Raw genomic sequence first — 14,772 nt, 5'->3', positions numbered from 1 at the left:
AGGTGAAAATGTTACTGAACATTAATTGTAGAGATTTTCATGCTCAATCCACTCCACTTGATTTTTTTTGTTTAAATTGTATCTGAAGCCTGGTAATTGGGAATCTAAAATCGTACTTTGCATTGATGGGGCGGAGCTCCTGAAATTTTTACAGATATGGGACTTGTGGCAGTTGATAGTGCTTATTGATGACTATTTTAGGTATGAATTTGATTAAAATCGTTGGTGCTGTTCCCGAGAAAATCACGAAAAACCCTGTTTTTGACAACATTTTAGCCGCTATCTTTAATTGCATTTGATCAAAATTGTTCGTGTCAGATCCGTATAGTGAAAGGACCTTAAGTTCCAAATTTCAAGTCATTCCGTTAATTGGGAGATGAGATATCGTGTACACAGACGCACATACACTCATACACACACACACACACACACACACACACACACAGACCAATACCCAAAAACCACTTATTTGGACTCAGGGGACCTTGGAACGTATAGAAATTTAGAAATTGGGGTACCTTAATTTTTTTCGGAAAGCAATCTTTCCTTACCTATGGTAATAGGGCAAGGAAAGTAAAAACCATGATTTATATCATGGTAAAACAAAATAGGGAAGTGCTTTTCAACACTGTATATAAAAGAAGAATTATAGTTTATATTTTCATCTAAATACCGTGCTTTTCAGTTCCATTCTGTGACGATACCGCGGTAATAAGAGCTGCGTTTACACCAAAGTTATTGACAAAATGTTAACAACTTAATCCTTATAGATTCTATTAGATTGGACATAACTTATCATACACATGATGAATATATGTGTTTGTCAAGTTCCATTCAATCTAATAGAATCTATAAGGATTAAGTTTTTAACAAAATGCTTATTTTTTGTCATTACAGATTCTATCAGATTGAACATAATATCTTATCATACACATGATGTGCATATAGGCCTATGTTTGTCAAGCTCCGTTTAATCTAATAGAATCTATAAGGACAGAAAATGAAGATTTTGTTAATAACTTTGGTTTAAACGCAGCTTAACAGTTTACTCGAAAACTCATACAAAAAGTACAGTAGGCCTAACTTCTATCAATTTCTTTATTATACTCGATACTAATACGAAAAGTGATTTTCTTTTGCAATTAATGTAGTCTTGTGTTTTTAAATCATCAACAAATCTTCTATCTTTTAAATAATGGCATCTACAAAACTCTTGGGTATAAAATTGAATCAATAAAATGACTTTCACTTAGCGTCAGAGTTTGAATTGTTCTAATGACATTACAAATTAGCTAAATAATTTTTTGGTACCTAGTACAAACATGTTTTAAAATAGTCAAACCTCATGTAAAATTTGATTTGGAGTCCAATGCAACAGGCTTCAAGTTCATATCTTCAATAGTTATTGGAATATTCCAAAAAATGTGAAGAAAAATTGATTAAATGTTATGCACAGTACATGTACAATATCAATATTTTGTAATGAAAAGAATCAATATTCAAAAATAAGACTTGATGGATAGAAACACTTATTTATTGAAACATTTTGGAATAATAAACATAAAATTCATCTTTTCTAATTTCTTCTTGGAACGGCATATTTTATAGACCAAATGTGAATCATCTAAGTTAAAGTACCTACACACTAGTTGACCAAATAGCACGACAGCGTATCTTCTCATCTAACAATATTTCTATATATCAATTCATTTATTTACATTTCATGATACACAAATCAAATAGGCCTACACGATTAGAGAAGGGCCTACAGGCCTAGCCCAAAACTGTTTCCTTTCCTAATTTTGATAGAAGTATGTCCAAAATATTATAAGTGTTATATATCTATAGCATCACATCTAACTAAAACTTGCAATATGGACGAGACATTATTTTGTACAACAAATTACTAATAGTTGAGTGATGTTAGAAAAATATACATTCCAACACATCTTACTGAACAGTCAATACACGCTGGAACTAAGCTGGGACGTCTCGTCTCACTATTATGAAAATATCGTACAAAATGACATTATTATTATAGACTGGGTCGTCTCGTCTCTATACACATTGAAAATAACGTGCAACAAGTTTAAGTTCCTTGAGGTTTCCCATTTCTGTCGGGAGACCATAGACCTGTGATTTTTGGTCTCGCAACCGGCCTGTAGACGAGGATTGGTCCACAGACATGTCTCGCAGACTAACTGAAACACGACTCTATAGTGAGGTCCACGTTATAATGGCAGTGGAGAAAGATAGGAGATCAACATTGCCGATCCTCGTCTTGTCAATGCCTTCTATAGACGGTAGCTGATTGATTGAGTACTTTATTTATGTGGATTACAAAATATACTGGCTTATACACTTATATACAATAGCTTACAATACAGCAAAATTATAGATGAATTTACATGATATAGAATAAGAAAATAATTATTGAACTGTATATGATATGAAAAAGCAATTTGTAATATAATAACTATAGATAATAATTATATTGTTATGCATCTACATAAATTGGCGGAGCTTTGGACATATCAATGTCCATTCTTCGGAAAGAATATTAAAAATATCCTCCCCACTAACTCTCTACCAAAGCTGATACAGGTTTATTGATGTAATATTAACTATTCTCATTTAATATAATCAATTATATTTCATTAAGCAATGAATTATATTGTTCAATAATTCCATAATGAATTTTCATAATTAAGATGAAATATTTTGTTAATTAATTATTAATTTTACATTGTTGAAAGGCGATCTGGCAACAGTGCAAAGCGAGAAAGAGATAGCGCTATCCACTTTGTTGAATGATGTACAAGGATAGCAATACCATTGCAAATTAAACACTGCCGTTATAACGTGGACATCACCATAGGTTTAAGAAACTTTCAACTCCTTAGGAATCCGTACCCCTATTTTTGAAAAGTTTTATATGATCAATTTTATTTATTCATTGTATAAAATACTATAATCATAATACAATTATGACATTGGAGGAAAAACTAGCTAAGCCTGTACTATTTCTCTCAAAAAATGTTGATAAAATGTTAATGTTGTCCAAAAGATAAGGTTATATAGTCACACACTGCTTCGTCACTTGATTTTCGGTCCAGAAATGATGATTTAAAATTTTGAAGGTTGATTTTATACTCTAAATTAATCAATTATGCTGGAATTCCACAATATCAATTCTTATCGAACCTATTTTTGGCGAATATACAAAACAAGGAATTATCACAGAGAAGGAAGATATATTTAATTTATGGTATGATCTAAAACACTTTTTGGACTTTATTTCTTGTATTTGGGCAGACCGGCAGTCATGGACTTTTCAAAGTCACACTCGTTGCCTCTTGCAATCTTGAAGAGACCCTTGTCGCCCCAGTCATAGTCCCACGAGTTCTGCACCAGCCAATAGGGGAGGCCGTTCTGTTCTCCCCAGCCAATCACCTTCACTGCGTGTCTTCCTCTGAATGGACTTTCGGGGTGGCGCTTGTACACACCTAAACACATAAAAAATGGTTATATAAAAGTTATAAAGTAAATTAAAATAATAGGACGCCAATTCTCTTTTTCCACTGCCTCCTATCTATCTATCTATCTATCTATCTATCTATCTATCTATCTATCTATCTATCTATCTATCTATCTATCTATCTATCTATCTATCTATCTATCTATCTATCTATCTATCTATCTATCTATCTATCTATCTATCTATCTATCTATCTATCTATCTATCTATCTATCTATCTATCTATCTATCTATCTATCTATCTATCTATCTATCTATCTATCTATCTATCTATCTATCTATCTATCTATCTATCTATCTATCTATCTATCTATCTATCTATCTATCTATCTATCTATCTATCTATCTATATAGCGAAGCGAGCCCGCTGTTCTCATTTTTGGACTATATAGTCGGGTGTCCAGGGGGCGGAGCCCCCTGACTAGACGGATATGGCGAGCGAAGCGAGCCTGACGGCTGGTATTATATAAATGTACTAATATATAAATTTAAAAGATATATAGCTTCTTGATTTTGTATAACATTTAAATGCATATCGATGCTCTTGCCACATAATTCCAATTATAATCCAATTTTAAGTATGGTTATCAATGGAAGTCAAGTTTCGAGGACTCTCTAATCAATGAAGGAATAGCAGAAGAAGAAATAAAATTATTAAAAACAAAGATTAATGACCTTGAGGTCCACGTTATAATGTCAGTGTTTGATTAGCAATGATATTGCTATTCTTGTCTATCATTCAACATAGCGGATAGCGCTATCTCTTTCTCGCTTTGCTCTGTGGCCAAATCTTCTTTTAGCAATGTAGAATTAATGATTACAAAATATTTCATCTTACTACTGAAAATTTATTATGAAATGATTGTAAAATATAATTTCTTGCTTAATGAAATATATTTGATTATTTTAAACGAGAATGAGCAGTTAATATTACATCAATAATCCTGTTTCACCTACCGTCTATAGAAGATAAAGGATCGGCAACATTACTCTTCTATCTTTCTCAACTGCCATTATAACGTGGACCTCACTATAGTTGCAAGGCATCCCGGTGTATATGATATAATATTAATTGTTGATTATTGTTAATAATGATCAATTCTGTATCAAATATATTTTATTTGCCAAGGCAATAGGGGAGAGTGGGGGAATAAGAGACATTTTAAAAATTTGTTGTATGTGTTGAAAATTGTGAATAAATTCACATAGTTACCTTGAACCTTCCTACATATCATATAAACATTTCAAAGGATTCAAAAACGTTTTGTATATGAAAATCTATACTTCAAGTGGACCCTTGCAAAAACTTTACCTAATATATATCTTTTCATGGTTTAAAAATACATTTTAAAATTGAGATTGAATATTTTGGTGGTTAATTTTGTATTCCTTCATAGTTTACAAACGATTTTACTGAGCTAGAGGAGGGTAGAGCTATCTGTTTTGTGTAATGACAGACAGAGATGGCAATTCAATCTGAATATGAATGTCAATATCTTCTACTTTAGTGTTAATTGAGTACCGGTAGAATATTCCAATTGTGTTTAGAATATTCCACAACATTCCTCAACATTCCACATTCAGCACTTGTAAGGTAATTAAAGAAACATTTAAAATTATAATTCCATTGGTTTAGCGATTGTCCATCTTGCATTTTCACTTACGAAGTTCAACAAGCATTCTTTACAGATAGGTACCACGTTTTAAAAACGGTAAATTTCATTTACAATCATATTGTAAATCTATTTAAGATCCTGTAATCCATATAAGAACTGTCAATAGGGCTACTTATAATATAATTGAATAACTTGAAACAAGTCCGTCACAGTTTTAGATTTAGAACATACCAGATTTGTACATGAAGAAATCCTCGTAGACTTTGAAAGCAGCAACTATTGGTCCATTCTTGAATATTTCAAGTTGAGTCTGCTTCTCACCCACCGGCACAAGGTAAGCTGATTTGCCTACAAAAAATGAAATTGAGTAAAAATATTAAGAAATGGACACTGAAAAAGTTGATACCGTACATCAAAAATATTCACCTTGGATATTTGCAGTATTTTCATTATTTTGGTATTGACATTTTCCATCCAAGTTTATACTAATTCGAAAGCTTATAAGATGGCGAAGTTTTTCAATTATTGTCAATATATTGTTACCCTAGAAAAAATCGAGAAATAAATGTTTTAAATTTGGCTTTGTACTCAACGAATTTAATTTTTTCAACTTTTTGCGCTTATAAAAATTAAAAAACGTCAAGCAAAGGAACAAATTATATAAATCTTATTGGAAATTCCTTCCTCTTTCGAACCATATTGGGAAAAAATCGATAGATCTCTAAAACTAAGATCGATATAAGAAATACTGGTCATTTTTTGTTGCAAAAAATGATTTTGTGTATACATTTTTGTGTGTAAAGGGGGGGAACTGTCATAAGATTCAAAACTTTTCAGGTCAGCGACGCAGCCAATTTGGTTGGAAAGAGGAATGAATTTCGAATAAGACTCATATAATTTGTTCCTTTGTTTGACGTTTTTGAATTCTTGTGAGCGCTCGAAGTTGAACAAATTAAATTACCATTAAGCAATTTATTGTTTATATTTACCTGACGATGTCAATGTATTTCTTGTAAATATTGATGGCTAATAAAATTCTTATTCTTGTTGCCTTACTTTGCCGAGAACTTGATGCCATGAGACTCAACTTTTTTTTTGTTACAGTGACGAACTGAAATCCTCAGTTGCTATTGTAATTACCCTTTTGTCGATCCTTCTGGTAGGCGAGAGAGGAGCCATGCGTGCACGTGGTCTCACAGGCGGGCGTTGGCTCAGTGGGTGAAGCTGAACAGTTTGGCTTTGATCCCTCCATATGATGCTCACATGGTGCTATCGGGTACGGTTGGCAGCCCTGAAGAACAACATACATTCTACAGTTGTCAGCTCTGCACCAAACACAGTGAGTCGATTGAATAAAAACTAGAATCTAGTGACCAGCATCTAATTAGTTCTAGCTATACAAAAATAAAGATTATATAGCAGACTCAAATCCTAGCATTTGCTTGAAAATTACTTAGAGCTAGCAACAAAGACCTTAAAGATGCATAGACTCACATGCAGCGCTAGTGTCGTACTTGGAATTGAAATCGGCCATTGAGGGGGCAACCTATAAGATCATTACATACCAATGCCTTTGTAATCTATAGTATTACAAATATATAGAAATAATATCTCGTGCTAAAATACCCCAATGGCGGCCTTCAATTTCAAGTAAGAGCTATCATTGGGAAGGTACAGGCATTGTGGGTCTATATTTCTTTAAGGTCTTTGGCTAGCAATTGCTAGCTTTTATTCAATTGGCCTATTATAACTATATTGAGAGGAGAATTATATTGACTTTATAGCTTTCAAGTCACTCTGTAAAGAAAAGAAGAAGCATATGATTTCTGGGGCACTCTGTACAGAAAACATATTATATTTTTATGATTCCTGGTTTGTTTTTCTAGTGAGGTACACGTTATAGTAAGTGGAAATTCAAATTGGCAGCGTCTTTATACGACTGCTGTCAGCATAATTCTGAAATGATTATTGAATTAATTGGTGTATAATTCAAAGGCAGAATGGGGTACATTTCAATTTCAAATTATAGGACTACAGGGAAGCCAAGTCTGTTATTTCAAGCTGACTCAAAAATTTAAATAATAAATTATATAGCTCCGAATTGTAGTAAAATTGTTTGTATTCTACGTAGAATTATGAACAACCAGATTATTCTTTACTTATTACAAAAATGTACAATTAAATAATGAAAATATATATGTTTTCATGATGAATATAATAAATTTGAGATAGAGTTGATCATTTTTAATAATTAATATTATATCACATACCGGAATAACTTGGATTATAGTCTTTATCTTTATAGGGATACTTTTAATATAAATAAAAATATGAATCTGAATAAATTAGCCGAAACATACCTACATCATGTCGTGACAAAATAATTTAAAATGGTACTCAGATTCATATTTTTATTTACTTTATATTTATAATATTTCTATTATAGAAAGTGGAAGTAGCAGAAAATTGGTTCTATCATTTTCACAGAGTTTAAAATTGACCGAGCGTAGTTTCAACTGTACAGGATTTGCTTTCGTCTGTATATATTTCACGCATTTTCGACCAAACGCGGCAACAGATTTTCATGAAATTTCACATTATTGTTCCTTTTTGAATTGCGCGTTGAATGGATATCTTTATCTAATTATAGCCAAGGATAGCAAACCAATATTAGATCGCTAATAGGAGCCACTTTGTGGCCTTGTGTATTAAGTCACGAGATGTACATACATCGTGGAAATGTATAGAGCTATCTGCTTTGTCCAATGACAGACAAGGATAGCAAAGAAATGTTAATCAGGTGCTTTCTTGTCTAATGACGGGAATCCAATGTTAAAAAATTGCCGACTTCTCCAAAAATCGCTAATGGGCGCCACTCTGTGGCTCAAGTCAGATGTACATACATCGTGAGAATGGTAGTCACCGCCTGTGACAAGGCCATGTCGCTTGATGAAGACCCAGGCGGCGTCAGGGAAGCCACCCTCACATCCGAAGCCACAGTAGGAGCAACAGGACATCAGCTCTCTAGACGAGATGTGCCCGTTCCACTTGGCATTGCTCGCTATGCACAGTCTGTCTGCGAACGCTGCTGCTACTGACACTGCCTGCAATCAAATAGTTAATCCACATTTTATGTTCAATTGAGGAGCTGGGTAGAAAAACGACCCGAGGCCACTCGTGTCGTTTTTCCGCAACACGCTTCATTCTATCCGCCATTAATTCTGAACAGATTGGTACATAAAATGTTGTTGTATCTTGAAAAATGATTGAGTTGTGAAAATTTTTTGTTTGTGTGGCAAACCTGAAATTATTCAGCTGACAAGCTGTGAGCCAGCAGCCAGTGAAATCCTTATTTTGTTTTCTTACAAACATTTTATGTTTAATTATTTTTATGGAATTCACACATGTTCGTGAGTGGTATTAAGCAGGAACAGAGATGGGAACAAATAGATTGATTGATTGAGTACTTTATTTATGTAGATTACAATATATACTGGCTTATACACTTATATACAATAGCTTACAATACAGCAAAATTATAGATGAATTTACATAATATAGACTAAGAAATTAATTATTGAACTGTATATGATATGAAAAAGCAATTTGTAATATAATAACTATAGATAATAATTATATTGTTATGCATCTACATAAATTGGCGGAGCTTTGGACATATCAATGTCCATTCTTCGGAAAGAATATTAAAAATATCCTCCCCACTAACTCTCTACCATAGAGGGAGACAGAGTGATGAGAGTCGGGTCCTGCAGAGCCAGAATGGGGCAACAGGGACCTGGCTGATGCCCTATTATGGCATCAATGTGTTAGAAAATATTGTATTGTGTGAAGGAGGCATAAGTATCATTATTATTATTGTCTATGGGACTGAGTCAACTTTTTTGTTTACAACTCTAGGGGCTTCTAGAAAATACTGGCTACTTCCTGTTTGGTTATTGTGTGGATAATAGGGAAGAAGCCTCCACCCTTCTGGAATAGAAACGTTAGGTTATATATAGAGGGATCGCTCGCCTAGTCAGTCAGTAAGTGATAAACAAGAGAGAGATAAGCAAGACGTTCAGTGGTAAAGAAACAGAGTGCCAGCCGTACCCAAAGCCTGGCAGTTCTTAGTGATAATTGTGATAATTCTATAGTGAAAATTGTATAGTAACAGTATCGTAATATTTATCTAATGTAGTATAGTGATAATAATTTATTATTGTCGTGACAGTTGTATCAAGATACAAGATACAGGTCGGTGATACGGATTCACGAGCACTTGATACGGAACGGAGGTAAAGATATGTGATACGCAAACTATGATACAGAGTCCTGGTTTAAGATACATTAGACAGTTATAGATACATTAAGACAGTGATAGTGTTGCATACTGTGTTGATGAACTGTGAATATTAAATAACTGTGTTTATGAGTGATTAATCTTTATATCGGATATCTGAATACTTGGTAGTTGATTGAATTATTGCCTGTAGTATAGTTGATTATCTGTTATTTTAGTGAGTCAATTCTTTCATCTATTTAGTTTAGATTACAATAAAGTGCAATTATAACTTGTCAGCAATGTTGTCAGCTCATTCTATAGTTTAAGAACCCACAAGAACTAGTTTTGTAGAGAGAAAATCCGTAACATTATTAATTATTATAGAAATTACTACTACAAAAATGCAAGTCACGTTTAACGAAAAATTAGAAGAGAAAGCCCGGAAGAAGAGAAAGACCAAGAGTTCGAAGGAAGCAGATTTTGGAGAAGGACTTGAGAGCGATGGGTGTCAAGGGCTGGAAGAGAAAGGCGGAAGACAGAGATATTTGGAGGATGATTGTGGAGGAGGCCACAAATGAGGAGATGATTATGGTCGATGCCTGAGAAGTGTACTTGAGAAGATACTCTATTATTATATGTAATACTTATGCGTGATGCTAATTCGAGATGTAGATAAATGGGCTTCGGAAAACGACTCTGACCAACCATTTGTCAGTGACTTTAATCTATCTCTCACATAGCTATGTTTGATTTTATGTAAGGACTCTGCAACCGGGTATTATGATTCAGATATGGTATTGCTGATTCAGTCAAGTGGATGTGAAACTGGCAACCAGCTGGTAGGCCTAAGCCCATATAGGGCTGTTGAGCCACTGACAAACAAACATACTTACAGGTATATTGAATAATTTTGTCGCTTGTTCTTTATCAATTGTAGTTGAAATCTTTTACTTTTTATGATTTGTCTGTATATTCTTAATATATACTTATGGTCGGTTTCCGAGCTCGGTATTTAGCCAAGTTCTAGACTTTAAACAACTGGCGTCAGAAAATTGGCTTTCCGAAACGGGGCGTATTTGCAGTTTTTTTATAATTTTCATTTTCTCATTTCTATAATAATTGAAAACGTTTTCCCTTCACGAAATGAAACATTCCTAAATATTCAAAATAGCTGAAACTTTACACAATTTTCTCTACATTTTATTTTGTGTTCAATTTTCTAGTTTTTGAAATTTAATTTAAACGTGGACTGCGACTACTCCCCGTTTCGGAAAGCCAATTTTCTGACTCCAGTTGTTTAAAGACTAGAACTTAGCTAAATCCCGAGCTCGGAAACCGACCCTTATTCAAGTGTATTTGGAACTCGCTCCTCAAACACAGGAATTTGCCCATATGAGGATCCTTCTTCACATTAAGGGCCGTTTGCACAGTCAAAGCTTAAATTGAATTTAATCAGCTGGTGGCTTAAACTCAAAATGAAACAAATAATAAAAAACAAGACTTGATACGAATTTAATCCAGTTTAAACTGTTTAAACTGATGAAATTTAGTTTAAACTGTCACTGTGCAAACGGCCCTAAATGTTGTATATTTTGTATTTATTGTAAAACAAGAAGCAAATATATCAATTTCAATTCCAATAGCGAAAAATCTGAAAATATCAATATAAATAATAATTAACGTACCCAGCAAGACCCGCAGTTTCCTTGATCACGAATCTCTCTGAGCGATTTGCATTTCTTCCACTTTTTGCGCGCATCAAAGTACTTGGGCACTTTAATCTTCTTGTTCTCCTCGTTTTCCTCCATCTCTTCATACTTGTCCAAATCGGCAAGATTCGACTCGAGTTCACTGACCCCGAGCAGGCCTTGGAGGTAGCTCATTGGTGTGTCCGGGTGGAAATTGTGGCCTGCCTGAATTAATAAATAATAATTCTTGTCAAAAACATAGAATAATATTATAACAGAGTCAAATTCAACATCTCGTCAATCAATATTACGAGTACATTACATTTACATCACATTGTGTAGGCCTACGCTCACTTAACTTAGGGCTGTAGGTACTGAAAGAATTGAAACACAATATATTATGAATATACCAATATACAGTACCAAATTATTTTATTTCAACTTGAAAATGGCTCTTGAAGACTTTAAACTAAATGTTTTGTGATGAAATAAAAGAGTGTTTGATATATTCCATTGTGTTTCATCACATTGAAACTGTCCCGAAATGTTTTTGAATGAAATAAAATTTTCCCGGGCTGGCAAATTATTTTTGAATATATAGCGCTCATCGAATTTCTATCTAGCTGTTTACCCCGTTGTCAATATTTGCAGTAGCAGAAGTGTTCGCGGTGAATTATGTACAGCATTTAATTTGGATTTTCGTTTAATAATAATAACAATAACATTGTATTTCTGATCACATTATTATCATCATTTTTATTTGTATTTTAGGAGTTTTGCCAAGAAAAAATGGGTTACATTTAGTTTTTACCATCTATTAAGTCTTTAAAATTAAGCCTAGTTTTTCCCTCATGGTCATGATTATATTATGAATATAGTGTTCTGTACAATAAATGAGAATGAATAAAACATTCAGTATACGGTATAATCAAGTTGATTTGCTCGTTTTGAGAAACGCCTAAACTGAATATATAGTTCTGTACAATAAATGAAAAAGAAAACAAAAATTCAGTACCTATACCGTATAATCAAGTAATTTTCTCTTTTTGAGAGACACCTAAACTACACTACTAAACTTGAAATTTTGCATAGGTACCCGAAAAGCACGGGGCACATACTAGTTTTAACATAACTACATAGCAGAGAAAACCGCCTCTAGTTATGCAAAAAAGTGGTAGTAATTGGAAATGGAAACCTTGAAATAATTAATGAATAAAATCATGATAATGCATCCTGTTTACAGCTGTATAAAATATTGGTGAAGATTACTACTTATTATAGAAACGATTTTCCCAAATATCTCATCTACTCTACAGGGGCAAATATTTATTCACTCATAAATTCACTCATTTATTTACAGACCCAGGAGTTGCACAAAAACTGAGTTAGTGCTGCTCGTGAACATGATAAATTGTCTTAAAATAGGGGAAATTTATCCAATCCTATATTACTGATACATATGAATAAATTTTCTTGATGTAGATGTAAATATTGGTTTATTCTATATTGTGTGCTCACCTTCCACGTTGATTTGGGATCATTGTTGATGGCATCAATCCATTTATTTGCAATTTCTCGAACTGTGTTCTCCTGATCTGGAAGTGCACTAATAGCACTCACTACGGCAAACAGCAGGCAAATTGAAAACTTCATCTTCTGTAAATTCATAAAATAGCAATTTAAGAATACGATAAGTAATGATATATATCATCAAATAATGAGATTAGTAAAATAAATGTAATAAATCTGCGTAATTAGAATAATGGAATGGATGTTGAAATAGCTTTCGATCAGAACAAATCAGTGCAAATATAAATAAATAGTAAAGAATATTAAATACATCAGATTTGATCATAATTTTATTGAAATACAAGTAAAATTGTAGAATAAGTGAAAAGAATAGAATTCTTCAATATTGTTTTCCATCACGAACTGCTTACTATTAAATCACCTTTTTGTTTATCTCATTATTATTTGTTTAAATAATTTTTATGAAGTGGTTAAAGAAAAGCCGTTAGATCTCTTCTCCATATCTCATCAGAAATTCAATAGACTAGAATACAACTCATTAGATGAAGGACAAATATATGATTATTATATAAGATTTGATAAAAAGCTGAATACTTGAGAATTTGCTACTGGAAACATATATTGGCTATACGATTACAGTACTTGAGATAACATTCCAATCAAGTTTTCTTTTTTAAAAATGTGCTACTATTTAATATAAATGCGATCAGCTTGTTGAGACAGTCAATCAAAATCGATAGCCTTTTGTGAGCAAATATAATAGAGCGGCGAAGATAGCTTCAAGCTTGAGAATTGCATAGCATGCATGTAATATCAGTAACTATAATTACAGTAATTGAATAGTTTCTGTATAACTTTAATCATAGCCACCTCTAATACAATGTATTACAATGAATCATAGCCACCTCTAATACATTAATACCATAATACATTACCTAATATCTCTAATGCCTTAATTTCACCTTAATACATTGTATTAGAGGTGGCTATGATGTAATACAATGGTGGCGTACTCAGGTGATGTGGTTATGAATAGTAGTTGATTCATTTAAATTCATGCATTACATTCAACACTCTTAAGCTTGAAGCTACCTTTATCGCTCTACTATGTTTGCACCCTTGTCACACACAGGAGAGTCTTAAAGTAGAGTAAAATTCACAAACGAAAAAACCACTTGAACACAAAATAATAGTTTATTTCCATTATAATAATGTTCGAATGTTCCCAGTTGTAAATGAAGAGTTCATTATAAGAATGGCTTGGAGGCATTCAATACCTGACACTTTGGAAAGTAAATGTTTTGCAATAAATGACTTTTCAACTGTGGATTATTATTAATCAATATTATATATGAAAATTAATGATTTCACAGAAAATTAGGGTATCAATTAATTGTTTTGGCCAATTTCCATGTTAGGAGGCTCCGAAAACTCTATAAGAATTGCTTTGAGGCATTCAATACCTGACACTTTGGAAAGTAAATGTTATGCAATATGGTAAATGAGTTTTCAACTCTGGATTATTATTAATCAATAATATTTATGAAAAGTAATGGTTTCACTTAGGGTATCAATAATTGTTTTGCCAATTTCCATGCTAGGAAGTTCCGAAAAATCAATAAAAATTCTAGATTGGATTGAAAGCTACAAGAAAGTTCCAGATCAATCGATTAAAGAACATCAAGCTCTATAATGTATACAAAATCTATTCACAGCAGAATATTGTGATATTAAAAATTAAATTAAATGTTTATTTCCCCAAAAAACTACAACATCAATTACACAAAATATTAGATAAATTACAATTACATACAATAGTTAGTTACAAAAATTCTGATGTGTCCTCTACAGTACTTGTTTAGTTTTTTCTGTGTGGATATACTACTATGATTAAAAAATTTAGTGTATGTTTTCTCCATCGCCATAAATGAATAGAATATATATAGTACAATTCTAATAGAACTTTATTTATTCTAACATTATTCAATAATTAAGGCTTGAACGGTGGCAATTTTGAAAATAATCTAGGATACCTAATGTTTATTTTTGACTTTATCAACTTGTCGTAGCTTTGAATACGCTGGAAGACAGAATTTTTTACTGTAAGAACAAATAGAA

At 32.7% G+C, this 14,772-nt stretch overlaps 1 protein-coding gene across 1 annotated transcript; it reads right to left on the bottom strand.

The window, feature by feature from the left end:
- Positions 1-1,518: 1,518 nt before the first annotated feature.
- LOC111056618 (cathepsin B) lies at positions 1,519-13,035 on the bottom strand. The gene is made up of 6 exons (XM_039420628.1): positions 12,643-13,035; positions 11,122-11,349; positions 8,058-8,258; positions 6,295-6,445; positions 5,386-5,502; positions 1,519-3,506 (listed from the first exon to the last, which is right to left on the bottom strand). Exons 1-6 carry the CDS (start codon positions 12,790-12,792, stop codon positions 3,295-3,297), a joined length of 1,059 nt encoding a protein of 352 aa, XP_039276562.1. The 5' UTR covers positions 12,793-13,035; the 3' UTR covers positions 1,519-3,294.
- Positions 13,036-14,772: the final 1,737 nt, after the last annotated feature.

The sequence above is a fragment of the Nilaparvata lugens genome, chromosome 2, assembly GCF_014356525.2.
Source record: "Nilaparvata lugens isolate BPH chromosome 2, ASM1435652v1, whole genome shotgun sequence".
NCBI lineage: Eukaryota > Metazoa > Arthropoda > Insecta > Hemiptera > Delphacidae > Nilaparvata > Nilaparvata lugens.
Note: the sequence above shows the minus strand (reverse complement) of the source record. Positions and strands in the feature narration are given on the sequence as shown.